The 21118-nt window shown below is 39.7% G+C and overlaps 2 protein-coding genes across 4 annotated transcripts; one reads left to right on the forward strand and one right to left on the reverse strand.

Moving 5' to 3' along the window:
* Positions 1-211: 211 nt before the first annotated feature.
* sv2 (synaptic vesicle glycoprotein 2) lies at positions 212-8804 on the reverse strand. The gene is made up of 13 exons (XM_044035478.1): positions 8693-8804; positions 7561-7659; positions 7059-7220; positions 6403-6565; positions 5895-6016; positions 4799-4962; positions 4632-4712; positions 4352-4447; positions 3471-3559; positions 3154-3281; positions 2714-2809; positions 1753-1912; positions 212-1046 (listed from the first exon to the last, which is right to left on the reverse strand). Exons 1-13 carry the CDS (start codon positions 8787-8789, stop codon positions 863-865), a joined length of 1641 nt encoding a protein of 546 aa, XP_043891413.1. The 5' UTR covers positions 8790-8804; the 3' UTR covers positions 212-862.
* A 285-nt stretch (positions 8805-9089) lies between these two features.
* On the forward strand, positions 9090-20922 carry snx1a (sorting nexin 1a). Of its 3 annotated transcripts, XR_006361117.1 has the most exons (16): positions 9090-9340; positions 11622-12525; positions 13545-13696; positions 13908-13983; positions 14227-14270; positions 14821-14962; positions 15052-15130; positions 15256-15331; positions 15485-15598; positions 16166-16259; positions 16443-16648; positions 16959-17102; positions 17940-18020; positions 18108-18179; positions 18771-19922; positions 19985-20922. XR_006361117.1 is itself a non-coding variant. In XM_044035476.1 (15 exons), exons 1-15 carry the CDS (start codon positions 9212-9214, stop codon positions 18819-18821), a joined length of 2364 nt encoding a protein of 787 aa, XP_043891411.1. In that variant the 5' UTR covers positions 9090-9211; the 3' UTR covers positions 18822-20922. The 3 variants fall into 3 exon arrangements, 2 of the variants coding, with proteins under 2 accessions (XP_043891411.1, XP_043891412.1); XM_044035476.1 differs by having other exon boundaries at positions 18771-20922; XM_044035477.1 differs by having other exon boundaries at positions 13548-13696; positions 18771-20922.
* Positions 20923-21118: the final 196 nt, after the last annotated feature.

Here is a 21118-nt window from a genome sequence, read left to right on the forward strand (position 1 = left end):
TTAATTAAACAACTACACAAAGAAAAACTAAATTCAAAAATTGCCAATTGTTGGACCTTTTAAAATGACTTTTTTTCATCTAATTTACATTTTACCAATAATTTAAATGCAGTGACAGAACTTGACAGATGTTTTTAGTCCAGTATTTGTTTGCTTGCTTTTTTTGTTTGTGCTTTTATTCATAGAACGTAAATCAACATAAAATCCGAGCTTATTGTATATTTACAAGTGAGATTTTTATTTGTTCTTTTACAAAGGAATAGAACACGTGTCTGAAAACAGACCATTACAAAATCACTGGTGGAAATATTTAAATAATCACCAACGTGACTGTTCCGACGCCAAAATAAATAAAAAACAACATTGGTCCTGGAATTATAAATCTATGGTTTACCACTGAATGAGTCAGTAGTTTGGTCAAGTTTGAGCAGGAATTCATACGAAGTGGTGAAGTGTGACACTTCACAAAAAAACATTTGGAAAACATTTCTCATCTTTTGAAGCTCAAATGTGAGGCCACATGGCGGCACTTTCACACCTGATGGCAACTTAAACCAGAGTGCAAAAACAAATTATACCCAATGAACATATTAAGGCATTTCCTTAGAGGAACAACCCTTTGAAACATTCAGAGACCACTTTATAGTCTGATTAAAATGTGTTAACCTGTTTCTCTCCCCCTTGACTTTCCTGACTTGCTACTGCTGTTTTCATAGCCTTTTAAATGAAGCACTATAAAAAGGCACAAAGAGGTGAGGGAAGGCACGTCTGCTCTAAATTCCAAAGGGCAGAAATCCTCTGCAGACCCCTTTCTTTGCAGACATAAAGCTTGTGATAAATAATTCATGTGAACTGTGAGCGCTCAGGTGAGCTCAGTCTGCCTGGTCTGTGGAAGCAGCAGAGCCACCAGACCTCCGGTCAGCAGCAGAGCAGAGACCAGCAGCACCGGCACGGCACAGTTAGTGTCCACCAACTTCCCAAAGACTATGTTACCCATGATCGCTGCCACTCGACCCATGCCCGTGAAGAACCCAAGAGCAGTGGACCTGAAATTAACAAAGACATTTCAGAATTTGTGCTTTCATTTCACTATTTGTCAACGTTTTTGTATGACAAAACTAAATCCTTTTGCCACATAACTTGTCGTTGCCTACTTTACGTTTGTACCATTGCTGCCTGCAATGTTTTGTCCAATTTTTAACACAATGCAAAATACTATACCTGAAATGAGGAGGAAAGTGGTGTTTGTTTTCTATATTCAGGCTCAAAAATGTAAAATAAAGCAACATACTCGAGTTTGTTATCTCTACAATTAAATGGGACCTACTATGAATATAATGTGAGACCTTTGATTTATTTATTTATTCAGGTCCTCCGACTCCTTGATAACTAACCCCCCAAAACTTAACTTAACTTAATTTGATGGTGGAGAAATAGGTAAAAGCCCCATTATATTCACTATTATTTACCAAAAGTATTTTATCATCAACCATCTTTAAAATGTGAGACAGGGGACATTTATGCTGCTTTCATGAACCTTATAGAAATGAAGTTGGCTGAGTTACATCTGTAGTTGTTAATCTGCAGATTGAGAACTACATCAAAAATGGAGAAGCAGGATCAGGAAGTGGGGACCAAGATTTTCAAGGTGATTAAGGGACCAAAATGTTAAGTGCTCGTGCTTAAGTGCTTATTTTACTGCAACTAGATTTCCCATTGTTCTAGTTTTATTAAATCAAGTTTCAGAATTACCGCAGTTGTGTCGGATACAGCTCTGTTCCCACCACGTCCAGGGCATTCCAGGTGATCACAGACACACAGCTGAAGACACACGAGAGGATCAGGCTCTGGGTTTTGGTCTGGACCATGTAAATGAGGAAGACACTCAGACTGGACACCACTAGACTGCCAGCTGGAGAACAGGATAGAAGGAGGAAAGGACGGAGAGATATACAGTAAATGTTAGGATTGATGACGTGGCCGTGTGATCGATTGACTGCACAGAATGTGTTCTGCACTGTTTCTGATGCAACTTCATTGACCTGATGGACTTTGACCATTGGTCAGCGAAAAGTTTTTACTTGAAATCTGGAACTTCAACGGGTTTACCGTCACAGAAGAGAGCACAAAGCTTTGAGAACTGTTGATCAATACAAGTGACATACAATGATTTTTATCTTAAGTAACTCATTTGTGTCTTTACAAACTTTACCAATTTGACAGAGCTAAAAACATCATTCTCAATGACATAAAAATGCATGTATGCATTGGTTGATCTTGGTAAATAAAACCATACTTGTACTAGTTCCTATCCATCTACCTATATGTGCAGAAGCCACAATCAATATGGCCTTTGCTCTCATTCTGTTGTGCAGATGACGTGCACTGAGAGTGACAACAGAACTTGGAGAAAAAGGCTTAAATATGCTGCTGCCTCGACACTTACAGCCGAGCTGAACTCTGTGGAGGAGTTTCTGTCGAATTTGAGGTGCATGCTGTCTTCTGCCTGCAGATGATTTGTTATTCTGTTATTCCGCTACATTGTAAAAAAATTAAATATAGAACATCCGAGCACAGGAGGATTTTTAAGACAATGCTGAGCAAATCTTTTCAAATATTCATACATGCTAGTCCAGATAGAAGTGCAGGTGCTGAACCTCATTTCAACAAATTAAAAATATGAAATTGATCATTTAATAAACAGCAGACTCACACAGTAGTGACTTTCCTCCCACTCTGTCCATCATCAGGATGGTGAAGATGTTGCCCGGCAGGTTTGACACAGCAATGGCAAAGCCCTCTTTATACACTGTTCCAACGATACAGGAAAGGAATAAATGTCCACCGTCTAAACCTCCTCTAAGCTGTTTATTCCTTATGTATGTATTTATTATTAGAAACTACATATAAATCATATTCATTCACAGTGAAAATATACTTTTCTTTTTTATGTTAAACACAACACATTCACATCTGACAGCAACTTAAAGTCTTCACCTTGCACACTTTAAATGTTTTGCATTGTATGCTCCACACTCATTAAAAAAAAAAATGATATTAGTGCTCCACATCACCCTTTTAAGTTGAGCTTCATATCCAGAAGAAGAGAGCTAAGAGCAGTGAGGAGTTTGTGGTATTCCTAAGGAAGCTTACCTGCCGTCTTGACAGGATAACAGCTATTGTTGTGAAGTGAATATGGCACGGACACGTTGCCACAAGGCGAACCACCTTCTTCAATTCTCGAAAACAGCTCAGGGAACCACATCCAGAGACCATAGTAACTACAAAACACATGAAATACAGTAGAAAGTTTGTTTTATTGAACTTGTACATGTACTCTGCAAAAGCCTGATAACACACTCATTTGAATCAGGTGTGTGGGAGCAGGGAAACATCGAAAACATGCACAGGACAGGGGACCACGAGGACTAGGACTAAGAAACATCGGAATACAAGGGGGGATTTCTCACCCGAAGGAGATGCAGTAGAAGATGATGAGCAGAGCGAAGCTCCGGGTTTTGAGGGAATCATGAAACATTTGTTTTATGGGAGCCAAACCCTGGAAAAGCAAAGAAATGATTTAAAATGACACAAAAAGGATTCATTGAAATGATTCATCATGTCAAATGAATGAAATACCAGTGTCATAAAAGAGGAAACTAATCTTTTTTTTTTGGTTTGTGGAACTCAAATCCATACCTTTTTTTTCACAATGTAGTGACAGTCTTGATCTGGAGGCCTCGTCTTATCTATCAAAATCCTGTTAACCACTGTCTAAATTTAGCTGATTCTATGTTTACAATTCATACTCACAAAAATAAACACGAGATAATGTGTAGAGAAAAGGTCGCTTGAAGATTGACTGCAACAATCTACAAAACTGAAGGATCTGGTCTCATTTGACACTTTAAGTGCTTTTCAAATGACATGGAGGCAGAAACATCTGGCTGTGGATGTTTTGCTTGATTACACTTTATATTAATGTTGTTAAAAATTTGCTTTACATGGTATTCTAGATATTTTATATTGTATTCTGTATGTTTGAATCATTGTAAACCTGTCCTGTTAGACCTCAATGTACTGTTGCCCGTCTTGGCCAGGACTTTATTGCACTATTTTAAGAATTTTAATCAAACTTTGTTTTATTCTTGACTGAATAAAAAAAAAAAATACATATATTAAATCATCACAAGCCAAAAGGGAGAGAAGAGAGCTTGTATAAGAACATGACACATATTCCATTTGCATATCTGCATAATATGTGATATATTAAAGAAGATAATCACATCAGCAGGGTAGAAAGTGAGTCTCTATACTCTTCTGCTTCTTGTATTTGACGGTGTCACGTTACCTTTTTTAATATACTGGCAAGTTGCTCTCTCCGTGAAGCCCAGAGTTTGTCCTCCATGTCCCGTTTTTGCTTGGAGTTTGTGCACAAACCAAATTCCTGCAAAAGTAGAATTGGATTAGAGCCACAGATAAGGGTCACTAAACTTAAACTGGAGGACACCTACATGCTTGAAGGGAAGGTTGAGGTGAGCATGCAACTTCAACATTACATTAGCTAAACCCTACACAATGCACAAATTAAGTTTGTACAGTAAAACAAATCCATTTTTAGTTTTCCATACCGGGAAGGATTTTCCTTTTCCCCTCATGTTTAGCTCAAACATCAATCTGAAAACATGGATTGCTTCTTTCTCTCGATCAGCCTGAAAAACACAAGGCAACACATCAAAGACACATCAGGACAGAGATGATCCTGCTGACAAATACAGCAGACTGGCCTTTCGAGTACCTCCATGAGGAACTTGGGGCTTTCAGGCATGAGCAGCCTAAAGAGGAGTGCTGAGGTCAGCCCAGGAAGAGAGCAGAGCGCCACAAACAGTCTCCAGCTCTGGAAGTCCAGTGTTCCCAGAGAAAAATGTGCCCAGGTTCTGGGAATCACCAGCCATGCTAAGCCTGCAGATAAAAAAAAGCACCGTTATCCTACACTTTGTCTTATTGTGATTGTGCCGAACAAGAAAGTTGTTCCTTTCATCCTAAATCTTATAATCTTTGCATTTTAAATTTAAGGATTGCTGCACAAAAATCTATCCTATACACTGAATTTCACTGTCTAAGTTAAAGGAACAAATTTAAAAAAATTTAAAAAAAGAATTATATCCCACTACAAGAAAAACAGATATTATTAGACCTAACCGGTTCTCTGCTGTTTCTATAAAATTAAGGTAAACGGGTAACAGTAAAACTAAATTAGGAGACAAAAACACAGAGACACATTTAATCTTAAATCTTTAGTAGAGTTCAGTCTTCCACCAGGAGTCTTTGTTTTGAAGGAAAACAATCCTTGATAAGTAGCTCAAACAGTGTTGTTGTATGCGAAGAGCAAACCGTGCTGGTGATAAAGATGATTAAAAAAAGGTATCGATCCATTCAATCAGCTTTGTTAAACTTAGGTTACAATAGTGCTAAATTGTGACTAGTCGAGACAGTAAACCAACATTAGAAAATATCAGAAGATGATACGTTGATGCACTGATGCTTCATAACTTTCTTCAGGTGCAAACTACAACAAGAGTCCCATGTCTTCAATTGTCTTCGACATTTAAACTCTAAACAGGATACCAGTAATACGAGTTGGACAGAATGTCGGTTTGTCTTAACCCGATAATGCACCAAACAAACACACTAAACTAAATATTTAAACATGTCAAAAAAGTTTCAGCAACATTAAAGGAAGAGCACTTGTGTATACAACATACAACACACCAATGCAACCTTGGGTTTTGTGAAAGGCACTTTAAAAATCTAAGTTATCATTATTATTATTATTATTATTATTATTATTATTATTATAATAATAATAATAATAATAATGCAGCTTTTCCTACCTGCAGCCAGGATGTTTCCTGCCATCCAGAAAGTGGCCAGAGCGCTGATCATCGTTCCCCTCCGCCGTCGGGGCATAAACTCAGAGAAGTATGAGAAGACAACAGGGATGGAACCACCAACCCTATAGTAGGGAAAAAATTTAACATTTTCCATTGAAATTCAATCAGCTTAGATGTGACTGATTTCCTAAAACCATGAATAGGTCCATCTGCTTATTCACTGTACGTGTTTAGTACAAGTACACTTCAGTTACTTCATTTAGTCACAGCTAACTGATGAGCAACACTTGTGATAATCTATTAATCATTGCAAACTCAGCATTGTCCATTTTCAGCTTCTTAATTGTGACGTTTTGCTGCCTGGTTAGCTTCATCGTATATGATCATAATAAATGTACATGATCAGCATTTTTCTTTTACGCCATTCTGAGGACAAATTATTAATTAGCAAAATAAACTTTTAAAGGGATGATATTGTTTAAAAATACAACACAAGTCATGTCCTCACCCAATGCCACTGATGAACCGAAGCAGTAAGAGGAGCCAGAACCACGGAGACAGGCTGGACAAAACCCCAAAGACCCCATTTACTGTTAGGGACACAACTAAGACTCTGCGACGCCCCCTCTGGTCAGCCAAGTATCCCCACACATAGCCACCAACCATCATTCCTAGTAAAGGAAAATAAGGATTAATTGATAATGTATTCTTCACATGAAAATGTTCTATGTGGATCCACAAAATAGTTATTTCTTTTTATTGTAGAAAATGGATGAAGGTTCAGTCCTTCCCGTTTTTTTTCTGCTACAGTTGATAGAAGTTAAGTCATAAAGTGTTTAAAAGCATTATAAATCAGTTGTTTTAAAAGTTTACTATTGTTTACTACATTAAAGCGCAAATCAACTTACTTCCCTAACCTCTATTATAATTTTCTCTTCTTTAATTTTACAAGTATTTTGAATTAAAATGCGGATTATGAAAAACACGTATTGCATCTAGTTTATACTCTTGATGTGGCCTTCTACCTGGTTTAAACCAACGACACAACTTTGCCCACATTTAGTTCGATAGAGAGAAGATTTGAAGGAAGCTTTATGGGTTTTCGGTTACTGTTTTCCTCGGTTCAGGTCTAATAACAGGTTTAATAAATGATTTGCGACGCACCAAGGAAAATGCTAGCAGTCAGCAGGCCCATGTCTGAAGAGCTCAGCAGCAGATCGCAGCGTGCTGTTGGCAGGAGAAAAGACACGCAGAGAATCTCCACAGCATCGCTGGCGTTGGCCCAGCCACAAATAACCAACAGCAGCCAGTGAAACAAACCAAAACCTATGATGAAAAACAGAAGAGCAAATATTCTCCTTGTCAGCATTGTAACTATGGAAACAAATGACAATGTACCTGCCCTGCCCATAACTGACACGTCACATTTACCTGCAGTTAGATTGTTAAAAAGCTGTATGTGTGAAAGTACAAGCATCAGGTTAAACCTAACTTGTCTTAAACAAAGTGTTGTCATTGCTCACTTTCTTTTCAGGCCAAAGTGTTGAATACTCCCTCTCCTCCAACAGTACAGCATGTAGAATTTTCACTTTTCATTTTGTTGAGCATTTTTTAAAAGCATGAAACAACAAAAGACAGTATAATATGTGACACCACTGGACATTACCTGTTTCCTCCATGGCTTCCTCATACGATATTCTTCTTGGTGCACTCCCACCGGCTTCATGGCCGTTATTTGATGAGCTCCTGTCAAAAATGATTTCACCTATGAAGCAGCAGAGTCACTGGTCAGGTAAAATGTGAGCTCAATACAAATTATAGACATAACACTTTAACCCATAAATTTGCTGCTGCATATCGAACTTAGTATAAATCTGATTAAGTTTACTAATAGAGAACTGAGCCAGCGGCCAGACACTTTATCTCTTGTGCTCCATGTGGTGTTATGAAACCACACAATACAACGGTTTCTTCTGTTTCCATAACAGAGAGTGCAACAATGCTTTGGTTGATGGTGGAAAGAAATGCCCTTTAATTCTGTTTAAAATACAGCAACTTGCTGTCAGCTCTCCCATCGCATCCATCAGGTCACTATATATACAAAATGATCCAGTGGTGCAATAGACATGACAGTTGTTGGTGTGAACACGGCATTAAATGTCACACACTGACAGACTCCTACATACATTCCTAGCATTGATAGTTTTCAGTTTTCTCGTTTGTGTTTTGGCACTGTGAGATGTTTGTGGGTTGTATATGACATATGTTTACATTATTTCATAGAGAAACAAATGCTAATATTGTGCACCTTTTTTTTTACACACTTATGGATGTAGTGAAAGAGGACATGAGGTTAGTTGGTGTGAGAGAGGGGGATACAGAGAACAGGGTTAGATGGAGGAGGTTGATTCACTGTGGCGACCCCTGAAGGGAGCAGCTGAAAGGAAAAGAAGAAGAGGTGTATGAAGGACAGATGCGACCAAAATAATTAGTATTGCTAGTTCTTTTATATTTCCAATGCACTTTTTGATGTACTTTTGTCCACACCTGCTGCTTACTGGCTGCAGGAAATGTCTGGCCCAGCTACATTTCTAAATATAAGGCAAAAATGTCACACAAATCGGTTTTATTAAATAGCTTTCAGTTAGAATAAGAATTTAGTAAGAATTGTTCCCCATCAAAACAAATAACATGTTTCTGTGTAAGGCCCACCTGCAGTACCTCCACGACCCACCAGCAGACCGTGTCCCTCACTTTAGTAAACACTGATATAAATTATATATTGGCCCCGCTTTTACCTTCATCTGAATCCAACTCGTTCGGCTCCAGGTGATCTCCGGTAAGGAGAAGCGGCCGACGCAACTCCACATCTCCGCTCCGCATGTGACGAGCCATCCCTCAAAAGTTTCTCTAACATGGACACTGGGCTGCTGTGTGTGGTTTAGCTAGCTTCATCTGAACCACAGTGACAGTCCTGGTCCTCCTTTCCGCTTCCACCGCCTCGTCTGTCCCATGACTGTCCACCGGTTAGCTAACACCGTCTGAGGCTAACCTGACAAAAAAGAAGGAGGATCAGGAAGTAAGTAGACAGCGGTGGGCTGGTGTTGTGTGTCCGCCCCGGGCCTCTGGTTTACAGCCTGTTTTCCTGATTTTCAGTCAACCTATCTTTGAGTGAACGGCTCATCCAGTCAAAGCAGAAGCGGTAACAGCAGCAGCAGTGATTCGGCCTCAGTGCTTCGCTCTGCCCGTCTGTGTGCGTGTGAGAGCGGCGAGCGCCTGACGTTACCTCCCCTTGTGTTATTGAAAAAAGATTGAAGATGGCGTCCAGCTCGGAGCGCAGTCCTCCTCCGTTCCCCGACTCCGAGGACCAAGATGTGCTGGACTCAGAAGAAGTTGGAGGCCGAGAAAGTGATGAGGACGACGGGGAGGACCTCTTCATGAGCACGGTATGTCTGGATGTTGACCTCATTTGGACTATAACTGCACACGGTAGTTAGCTAACGTCCAACCCATACAGCTAACAAGGCACTTTGAGCAAGTTTGGGTTAAGTTCACCAAGGTTTTCCCCAAGAGCTGAAATGTCAGTCGTTCGGTAAAGCAAACGCTGCAGTTTTATTGTTCTATTTGCGATTGTTTTATACCAATTATAAAATGTAATGCATTTAGCGATTCGTGTCTTTGAGCTGTCATCCTTGGAGCAGGGCTTTGATGTCAGTGGTAAATTAATCACAGCTTCATCGGCGAATGCTTCAACTGAAGTTTGACTTTAAACTAATTGTATCGCATTATTTGTCAGAAAATAACGCCGTTAGATGTTTCCCCCCATGCGGTCAGCTTGAATTGGTCAACATTTTCCTATTTTTACCACATAGAAAACGCCTTCTGAAATATTAAGTAATTATCATGTTACAATACATCACAACAGTATGAAAGCTAAAGTCTGACCAGTTTCTGGCATTCTGTTTTTTGTGGTTATTATATGGGGTCATGTGGAAATCACATACCTAGGTAAAGCTGAGACTCTTAGTCGACTTATCAATCAGGTGACAGGCAAAAGGTAATTTGACAGTTGTTGTTTTTTGACCAGATTAATCATAGGCATAGAATTTCATTATTAAAGTAACTGCCAGGACAACTTTGGAAAGAAAGGAAAAAGTCATCTGAAGACCTCACGATCAGCTCTGGGAACTCATGATGGTAATTATGACATTAATGTAATATTGGTGATAGCCCTCCATACAGCATCTGCAGAAAACCTCAGCATGTGGGTGTGCAAAACAGACCATGCATAATAGGTAGAGGAAGCAACAGGTTTGTCTTCAAAATCTGCAATTTGATTGTGAAAGCTGACACTATCACTGTTGTGTTTTTATTATTTTATGTTAATGACTGAGTTAAAGTGAAGACTCCTTTTTCCAATCAGATGAAAAAGAGTGGCTTGGGCAGCCTTCCTCCTGTCATGTGAGTCAGCTGTGGTCACATGGTCAGAACCCGGATGTTTTACCAGTCAAGGTTCACAGGAAAGATTGGAAAGTTGCTGCCTTTGATTTTTTTAGGAGAACTGGATTCACTGCAGGAAAACACGAGTCAGCATTTGAGGACTTTACATGAAACAGAGCCTGTAGCTGAAGTAATGGAAATTGACCAGATGTTTAAGTGGATTCAGAGTGGCCTCACATTTAAAGAGCCGTGTTAATCATTCACCTTATTTTCACAGTGGTCTTAAATTGTATAGTAGATCGTTTGATAAAACTTGTTTTATTGCCTATATGCAGGCGTCAGCCATAGCCATCTGTCCCGTCCTCTGATACTGATAAAGTTAGGGAATTGTCACAAGTCATTATTTCGCGTGACTTCAAATTTTTGGTTTGAATGGAACACAGTTTAAAAAGAGGGCCTCTACACTTCCGGTACAAACATTTACTTCATGTTTTGGTCATGACTCAATAATTTATATTTATATTTTGATTAAAAAAAATAGCACAAACATCGACTTACTCCAGAATGTTTTTCCGGTAACACTTGCACTACTGGCCAGTTTTTAACCACTCTAACTTAGGAACAGAGGAAGAGATTGAGATCATATTTCCTGCAACTTGACTGGTTGATTGTTGTATAAAACCACAAAGAGAGACTTCTGGATTACTGATGCAATATCTCAAATATCTGTTTACTTTGAACCACTCAACATCATCTCTGGCAAGGGCATCCAAAGGTTCACCGTGTCGAATGTTGTCTTCACGAAGGCTGCACAAAATATTACACACACAATATAGTGCAACAGTTTCTGAAATGGTTTTCAAAAAGTTTTAACAGAAATTGGGTTCAGGTCAACTCCTGAGTACAAGACCCTATTTGTTCATTCTAATTCACCACCCTTTGGTAGTGAATTAGTTGATTTACTATAAAAACTGCTTTCGTCAGCCAGTGACTAAAGCTGTTCTAAAGAAATGCTACACATCAGTGGTTACAGTTATTGAAACTTGATGTTTGATACTTGATATGCTGTTTTTTTCTTTTTCCATTTATTGTAATTGAAAAGTGAAATGTTTTGGTCTGTTAGACATAACAACACACTGAAAGGTCTCACTATCAGGTTGGGGAAATTGAGATGACCTTTTCATTTTTGCTTTGTCCAACAAATTTTAAGTTAACAATAAGCAATTGATTAATCATTTTAGTGACAGATCTTTACAATCACTGTCAATCCTCTCCCCTTATCTCCAGAGCGAACAGCCACTGACTGAAATGGACACTACCCTGCCATCGGCCACTCAACCCAGCGACGTTTTAATGAGTTCCCCCCTTGACATCATGAGCGATCCGTTAATTGAGCCGTTCAGCAGCCCAGTGGAAAACAAATCAGCTGGTGAAGTTGTCAGTGAACCCTCGGATGATTTTGTTGACCTGACAAACAACGTAACCGAACCCGCCGCAGACGGAGTTACAACTGAAGCAAACGATTCAGCTGCAATCTCCTCTGATGATTTCTTTGACATACTGGGAAGTGAAAGTGAGGCACTGCGGGAGGAAGTGGTGGTAGTGGATGACAATGCTGAAGCAGCAGCAGCAGCGGGTAAAAGTGAAGTGACAGGAAGTGTCACAGATCCACCTGGCACTGGAAAACAGGAAGTAAAAGAAACGTCCACTGCTGCAGTTGTCGACATCAGTGGTGATTCATCAGCCAGTGACACACAGCAGCCATCTGGCATTGATAAAATTGTTAACCCTCTGGTTGACCTCCTTAGTGATGCTCCTCCCTCTGCTGATGCCAAAAAACCCAGCAGGGCAGCAATGGATTTGTTTGAGGACGAGGGGAGCGACTTGTTTGCAGAACCACGGCAGACCAAATCCGCCAAGCAGCCTCAGAAAAGCCTCTTTGGTGAACCGGACGAGGATCTGTTTGGTGAGCCGCTGGGTGCCGCGAAGAAGAAGAGCATCAATAAAGAACACAAGGACAAATCTGTCACAATCAAAGCTGCTGCTGTCAACAATGCAGGGCCACTGCAAGAACCTGCTGACCTCTTCAGTGAAGAAGCCGTCACCACGGCACCCACCAAGAGCAACACCAGCACTGTCCAATCTAAGACCAACGGAGTCCACTCTGAAGAGGAGGCAGACATCTTTGCTGGTGGGTTCACAGGCTTGTTTTTTTGTTTCCACATTTTTGACATGTCATGGCAGAAGGAGCACAGGTGTGAATAATTCAATTAATGACTTGGATGCAGAGCTATAATTAAAGGCATCAGTCACAGCTGGGTCATTCCTGCTGTAACTAAGTCAAATGTCCTGTTATCAGAATCTCGTGTCCGAATGGGGCGTTCATGTAAAAAGTGTGATGGACACACTCAAAGGTAATAGGTCAGGTTTTTGTGTCTTCCTTTGGTTTTGATCTCTTTGTTGTCTCTGGGGAGTTGTTTAGCACAGGTGTGTCCAATTTTACTTGATTATCTTCGATGCAGTCCATTGGAGTGCACGTGTAGTAACATCAGTTCAATGGACATGATTTAGAAGGTCCTGTAGATATGGATTCACAGTTCGGTGTATGTTAAAGCAAAGACCAAGCCAAGAGGTCCGAGGAAATGCCTGCAGAGCTCTGAGGCAGGAATGTGCTGTAGCTACAAAAAACATTTCTGCTGCATAGAAAGTTCCCGCTTCCTCACTCTTAAACAGTAGATGTTTTGGAGCAGTCAGGACTCGACCTAGAGCTGTTTAACTCATCCTAACATAGCAATGAAATGGAGACGAGCCTTGTTAAGATATGACTCAAGAAACTGAGCTCCAGACTTCCTGTGTTGAGATGGAGAGTTGCACTTTAGGCAAAGTGTTAAGTTTACTGTCCTGGGGGTTTGGAAAAATATCACTGTCAACTGTTTATTTAAAATACTAAAATGTTTTCTTGACTGTGTGTAGGTGTTCCGCATGTTCATTATATAACAATATAATGTGAAATAACTGCAATGAGGGGTATCTAAAAATCAAGATGTGTAAGCTTTCTCTCTCTTTTCGTTGTTTATTATTAAAACTCACACAAAAAGATAGCATTAAGACAATGCCAGGTCAGTCTGGGATGTTAAATGAGTCTTTGCACATTTCCTGACTGCACTGAATGACCCACATCTGGTTTCTTCACTTTCTTTTCCTCTCCAGCAGAAGCCACAGTGGAGCTTTCACTTGACAGTCCGCGGAGCGAGAGGAAGAAGAAGAAGGAGGAGGAGGAGGCGGACAAACCGTCTGCCTCTGCCCCCTCACTGTCTGTCGCTGCCAGCCTGGCCAAGACACAGCCTGCTGCCCTTGAGGAGGTATTGACAAGATATCTAGTAACATAGTGAGACTGTAACAACTGTTGATGCTCAACAATTGGCTCTTTCCATAGTACAACTGTTTTCCTTTTGAGGTTCTCTGAAATGCCAGTATTTGTCACAGAACAAACACATATCTCTCCCGCTACAGCAAACTGTATACTGTAATTACTGTGAAAATCTCAAACCATCTGCTCAATATTTGTTTCAGCTGGAAGAAGAGGATGAAGAGGAACAGGAAGACACATTTGACATTTTTGTCTCTGTCAAAGACCCTGAAAAAATAGGTGATTAATTCAGAAAATAATATAACTGGTTTATTTAGTTAACTGCAAATTTAGAGACGGATTGGTTAACAAGTCAACAACCAAGCAAAAGACTAAGATAATAAGAGGGGGCGAATAGTGATAAAATCCTAATTTATGAAACGCATGTCACTTGTCCAGGGTAATTGCTCTGTAAGTATTTTCCTTTTTATCAATTTGTGCCTGTTCTTGCATCAACTCAGTCAGTGTCGTTGTCTTTTTCAGGTGACGGGATGAATGCTTACATGGCCTATAAAGTATCCACACAGGTGAGAACACTTTCACATGATATGAAATTGAATATCCTTACTCAAAAGCAAATTCATACACTTACTTAATTACAGACGTGGAACCGGTATGAAATATGTATAATGGCATGAAATGTATCATGGATTACATCAGAATTTCATAACATTAATCCGCCACACTAAAAGTGGAGATTTAGAGGGTTTTCAGTCCTTGTTAATTTGGTGACCCCTGTGGTCAGTGGTGGTAATGGCAAATGTAGTTTGATACTAAAAGCCATTGAATTCTATTAGCAGCAAAACAAAGTGTGCTTTTAATAAATAATTCAGCTCCATCTTTTAACCCTTTAGCCACATCTTAAGAGGTTTTTTACATAGAAATAAACTTAACTGCATTTTAAGAGACTGAATAGCTCACAAATGATAAATATACAGCATATTAAAATACTTTTTTATACTTTAACTCTTTTGACCTACATTTAAACACAAATCTTCTGAATTGCCACTTTAAGACCGTTACATATGCGATGTACAATAAAATAAAGACTTTAAAGTGAGTGGAACTCTTTTTCAGACCACGCTCGCCATGTTCCGCAACAAAACATTTACAGTGAGACGGCGCTTCAGCGACTTCCTCGGCCTCTATGAGAAACTGTGTGAAAAACATGGACCAAATGGATTCATCGTGCCTCCACCACCAGAGAAAAACCTCCTGGGTAAACTGACGAAAGTTCTTCTTGCAAACTAGTAAGAGTAAAACGTAATCCCCATTCTCAGATGTGAAAATGGCTGCTGTCTTGCACAGGTATGACGAAGATGAAGGTAGGAAAAGAAGATTCCTCGTCCACAGACTTTGTTGAGAGACGACGAGGCGCCCTGGAGAGGTGAGGGAAAACAAATCCTGTTCCTCAAACAAACTGCTACAAAACCTAAACACAAAGGGGGTGCTATCATGTTGCTACATCTCGACAAGTGACAAATGAGTTTTGACAATTTTCCCATTCGACAGGTATCTCCAGAGGATAGTCAATCATCCTTCACTTCTCCAAGATCCAGATGTCAGAGAGTTTTTGGAGAGAGAAGAAGTAAGCTCACATTTCATATTAAGGGGGTTCTGGGTTCTGCAACATTATGGAACTTTTTGAGAGACGTATTATTCCCCTCACATTTCTTGTGTGTTGCAGTCTTGACTTGATCACAGCTGCCTTTTGTGTCTCTGTGTGTGTTTTTATCTGCAGCTGCCCAGAGCAGTGAGCACTCAGGCTCTGAGCGGTGCTGGCTTCCTTAAAATGATTAACAAAGCAACAGACGCTGTCAGTAAAATGACCATCAAGATGAATGAGTCAGATGTGGTGAGTTCAGCCACACACACACACACACACACACACACACACACACACCTGCTATTTGCAATCATTTCTGTTCTTGAGAAACTCAAAAGCAACAGATTTTTGTAACAAGCTTTAAGTTTCAGTCAAAAGCAGAAATGGTCATCTTATGATTCAGGCCTGACGACACATCAGATGTTTGGCATAAAATTGCACTGTTAATTAGACACATTACAGATGGACTAGACAATGTTTTCGGGTGTGTTTATTTTTCAAGCAGACAAACACATGTTTATGATGTGTTAAATTGGAGTGGATCAACTGGCAAACAGTGTTTGGTTCACTGACTCATGTGCATGGTGAAAAACTGTTATTTGGTGTGTAGTAAGTAGTAGAGCTGAGAGTGTGAGCTCCTCTTAATCTGAGTTTTAAGTGTCACATGACACAGAATCACATACAGTGACTGTGTTAAACATCACTGGATTTACAGTGCAGTTTTAAAATCAGCATTCTTCTGAATGAGCTGAATTAATTTAAATACGTAGCAGGCTCTTGATGTTGTAGATGTATTATCATGTTTTTTTTCTGCAGTGGTTTGAGGAGAAACTGCAGGAGGTTGAGTCTGCTGACCAACAATTCAGGAAGCTGCACGCTCTGGTGGAATCCCTGGTCGTCCACAGGAAAGGTTTGTTCAGAATCAAACGTCCAGTCCAGAATTATTTTCATTACTTCATAATAGTGTTGAAATCCCTGACGCTTCCATTAATCTTTGTGGTAGATTTGTTTCCCTAAAACTTAATCATCATCTCTAATCTCTGATTTCTGTTTTTGTTGCTCCACTGTAACTCCGCCTCAATCTTCCCTCCAGAACTGTCTGTGAACACGGCCAGTTTCGCCAAGAGTACGGCTATGCTGGGCAGCGCGGAGGACAACACTGCTCTGTCCCGAGCTCTGTCCCAGCTGGCAGAGCTGGAGGACAAAATGGAGCAGTTACACCAGGATCAGGCTACAAATGACACCTTCAGCTTTGCCGAGCTCATTGCAGACTACATCCGCCTGCTCGGATCCGTGAGGGTACTGGGAAAACTTTAAAATACATCTATCAAACCTTATTTTGTAAATAAACAAATTTAAGAGATGAAGTTCTATTAGTCATAGCTGTAGCCAGACGTGGTTTGGTTATGCGTCCTTTTCTCACCCCCAAAAAATATAGTACTGTGCATATGTCTTAGGCCATACAGCGTAATTAATTATTGGAATAAATAAAGAAACATTTTAAAAAAAAACACAACAGTTTTAAAACGACCCATTTCCTCAGGGTTAAAGTGTCAATGAAGGTCAACGTCCTGATATAAACGATCCTGTGTTTGTTTGTGACGCGCAGGCCTCGTTTGATCACCGCATGAAGGCGTGGCAGCGTTGGCAGGACGCTCAGACCATGCTGCAGAAGAAGAGGGAGACCGAGGCCAAACTTCTGTGGGCGAACAAGCCGGACAAGCTGCAGCTGGCTAAAGAGGAGATCGCTGAGGTACACAAACACTGAAACGTATATTTGAGAAGTGAAAGCTTGCGCTTGTCGGGACTTAACTGTAACAATACACTCCTGTAAATAGTTATTATCTGAAATACAGTGCAGATCCTGAGTGGCAAAAGTAAGAAGGAGTGACACAGAGAGTCTTGTTTGTATGAATCCATTGAAATAAGGAACAAAGGCTTATTGAAAGGTAAATGTGTAGTTGATGACATTTATGCTAAGGGCATATACAGTACATGTCATTGTTCTCAACCACGTTTATTATGCCTGCAAGCTGGTCGTCTGTCCAGCTGTACTACTGTCTCACTCTCGTGAAAACCATAAATCCGGATATTTAGGTATTTTTAGTCAAAGCCGCAGTGAGACATTTTGGTGGTTCTGGTTCTTATAGACTGGTTGATGTAGTACAGCACCTTCACAACAACATTCTACCTATTCACTGCCACTGACTCCTCCCTGTCTTGGTGACGGTGGGTGTCGGTGTTTACAAATTCACTGACGTTAAAAGTCAGATTTAAGTTGGACTAAGTCAATAATTTGGTTTTCTTAATGTCATGTAAACACGTTAGTCTGACTAAAGTCTAAGACTAGCTCAGATTGGCCTTGGCCTTTAGTCGGACTAACATACCTGGATAATGTAATTCACACACAAAGATCTCCCTCCCGTAAAGTTATCTTTGTGTCAGACAAGTGAGAGTGAAATAATGTCTTCCATCTGATAAAGGCCAAGGAATAAACAGTGTTTACAACATTTCTTTCACGTAATGTTTATAATTCATATCGTGACACAAAGTGTCCTCCATACAAATAAACCCCTCTTTCTTTGAACAGTGGGAGGCCAAAGTGACACAGTATGAGCGGGACTTTGAAAGAGTTTCCACCACTGTGCGCAAGGAGGTCCTTCGCTTTGAGGTACCACTGTTTCTCTTCTCTGGATGACATTTAACATGATTGTCATTAGTGATTAACATTTTTAAACCGCTTTTAAACCTCTCACAGAAAGAGAAGGCCAGGAATTTCAAATTACGAATAATCACATACTTGGAGTCTCAACTTCAGTCTCAACAACAGGTGAGTTGTTAAGGCTAACTAAGGCCACCTTAGTTTATCACGTACACTTGGATGGGGATGGAATTTTTTTGTTGGTTGTAGTTGTAACACATTGATTAATTTCATATTTATCATGTAAGTCAATAATGAACATTGTAATGCAACACCTGCATAATTTGAACGGTAATTAAGTGATTTTATGAACTCGTCTTTGATCAATTATTTGATCATTTCAAATCCAAAGAAGTGAGATTTGAACCTGAGGATAACCCGGTCTACTTCAGAAATGTTAATGCAGTAGTTTCTTACAGGCTGTGTATCAGTGTTGAGCAGATTAAGGAACAAAGCTGCTGCTGCTGTAACACAAACAGTCTAACATGATACAGAGAGTGATTCTGTTCACTCTTGGCTGCTGCAGCTTCATTTATTCATTTATTTCACTTGCTGACTGAGTGATTGATCTTTTGTCTTTTTTCTCAAATTTGTTTTGTATTCACAAATAATTGTATTCTCAGTTATTTGTGAATAAAGTGTCACAGCTGACAGTCCTGTTAATTGTCTGTCAATATATAAATGGAACCTGACACTGTTCACTCTTTGTTTTTCCTCCAGCTGATAAAATACTGGGAGGCTTTCCTGCCAGAAGCAAAAGCGATCGCCTAATGGTCGAGCACCAGCCTTTTTTTGGATGCCACAGCCGGCCGCCTTTTTCTTATACACTTTACCTCTTTTGCCTTTAAACCAAGGAAAACATGTGCATTGTAAAGGGAGATACAATCAACCAGTTTTGTTTTTTTTAAATCACCTTTAACTTCATAGCTCTGTATTCTATTGTAGTAATAATTGTATATTTTCATTTAACCTTTCACAAATATTTTCTTATGAGATTAAAAGTTTGCATATACAAAGTTATGGGACGTATCAAAGAGGAGATACAATTCTAGATTAATTATTCCACCGATTTGTTTTCACGAGAGAAGGGAAATAAAGCGAGTCCGTTGTTCTCAGGATTTTCTCCCTCGTGTGATCATGTGATCTCCTTCTCGTCAGCAGAGGTTAATCGTTTACAGCGCGGCTGCTCTATCATCACATATTTGTGGGGACCTGAGATGAAGGAAGTGGCCAAGAATCTTCATCCAGTTTGTTTTTTTCTGTCTTTTTTTTAATGGCTTAAAGGGATAAATTACAGATTGAAAAAAGATAATTATTAGCACTTCCACGAGGTGGATAAAGTACATTTCTTTGGAAAATAAAACAGTTTATGTGGTGGGGACTGGGTGGAGGGTGAAGAGGCAGTAGATTAGTAAGAGGTGGTTAAAGGGTTGCATTGTACCATAGGTGAAGCTTTCAGGGTTAATGTTTTAGATTTGATTCATAATAATTGTGCAGAATTTGCTCTTAAAACTACACGTGTTGGTGCCTTTTTTTTTGAAAAAGCCTGAAAGGTGTTTTTTGTCTGCAGATGCCAAATTAAATCTGGTTTGGGAGAATTGGTACAGTTCTTTTCCACAACAGCCATAAAGAATACTGGTGTTTTTACAGTTAAGTCACTTTACTACAGATTAAAAACATTTTTTTTCAGGTCATTTCTTTTGCTTCACTACCTGCCAATTAATCTGCAGAGACTTGAAAACATGTAATCCCACACAGGCTGAAGCTGCTTCATCAGTGTGTGCTAATAATATACACCAGGCACTTCAATTACCAGGCAGTGACGAATAACTTGGTCTGAGAAGTTAATGTTTCTAAGATAATGTCTGGAAGGTAGGATGTGAATTAGAAATGTGGTTGGTTGTCATCATGCTGAGCTTCTAAAGTGACGTAAGACGTATGTTCAGTGTAGCTTGTGTTGGTTAGATTTTCAGTGCTTTATTCCTGATGGAAAATACACAATATCCCAGAGTGACATTGTGAAATGTTATCGGCTTTGGTCCAAAAAGGCACACTAAAGATTGTGAAGTGTCGGGCTGTCTTCATTAGCGTCTCCTGTGGATGAAGTGAAGTATAGTTCTGTCCAGTTTTACTTTGGGCCAATGAAGGCAGGGGAAACTACACCTCACATCCAAACAGCTTTCTTGGAAAAACTAACTGTATTTGGTTAGGAAACCCTGTCTGTACATACATTTGTTTACTAGAATCCACAGGGTACATTTTTAATTTCCACGGAGATGAAACAGAATAAAAAGTAAATCTGCACTTTTGAGAGTGGCACCAGCAAATGGTCTTTTTTTTTTTGATTGATTCATGAATTCATTATTTTAGCAATTAAGATCACAGACAGCATTAAAAACACTGGAATTGTCCTGTAAAATCCTCTCTGAACACAAATTACTTTTGAGAGCTCACAGTTCACACTGACCATGTCACAGTGAACCTAATAATGCTTCCCTGCTGGTTCCGTGTGCAGCTTTATAAACTGGATTTATATCAAACTTGTGTCACAGCATGTTTCAGGATGCCATCTTGTGATTACAGCTTTAATTTCACGTTTCCACACTTGCACTAAAGCCGTGCAGCCGTGATGCCACACACGCACACACACGTTTTAAGACGTCAATAAACTTGCAGACATTTCTTTGCACTTGTTTTTGATTGTTAATCGATTGCCTTTTTTTTCCTAACTGTCGCCAAATTGGAAGCGGCTGTTCCTTTTTTACTCTTTATGTCGTCACTTGTCAACACGCAGAGCAATGTCCGCGACGTGCACTGTCATAGAAAAATCTTTTAAAACAAATCAATAAAAGTTGCACTATTTACACTTGGAGATTTCATGAAGAAATTCAGAAGTTGGTGTCCTTTAATTTTTTTCAGTTTCTCCTCTCATAGCTATAGAAAATCTGTCTCTAAAACCTTTAATGTTACAGTAACTGGTCTGATGTCAACTCAACCTCAGCACCTAGAGAATCTGATTCTACAGAGTAGTAGCCTTTGTAATGATGGCTGTTTGTTTACACAGGTTT

Source organism: Solea senegalensis, linkage group LG10, assembly GCF_019176455.1.
Source record: "Solea senegalensis isolate Sse05_10M linkage group LG10, IFAPA_SoseM_1, whole genome shotgun sequence".
NCBI lineage: Eukaryota > Metazoa > Chordata > Actinopteri > Pleuronectiformes > Soleidae > Solea > Solea senegalensis.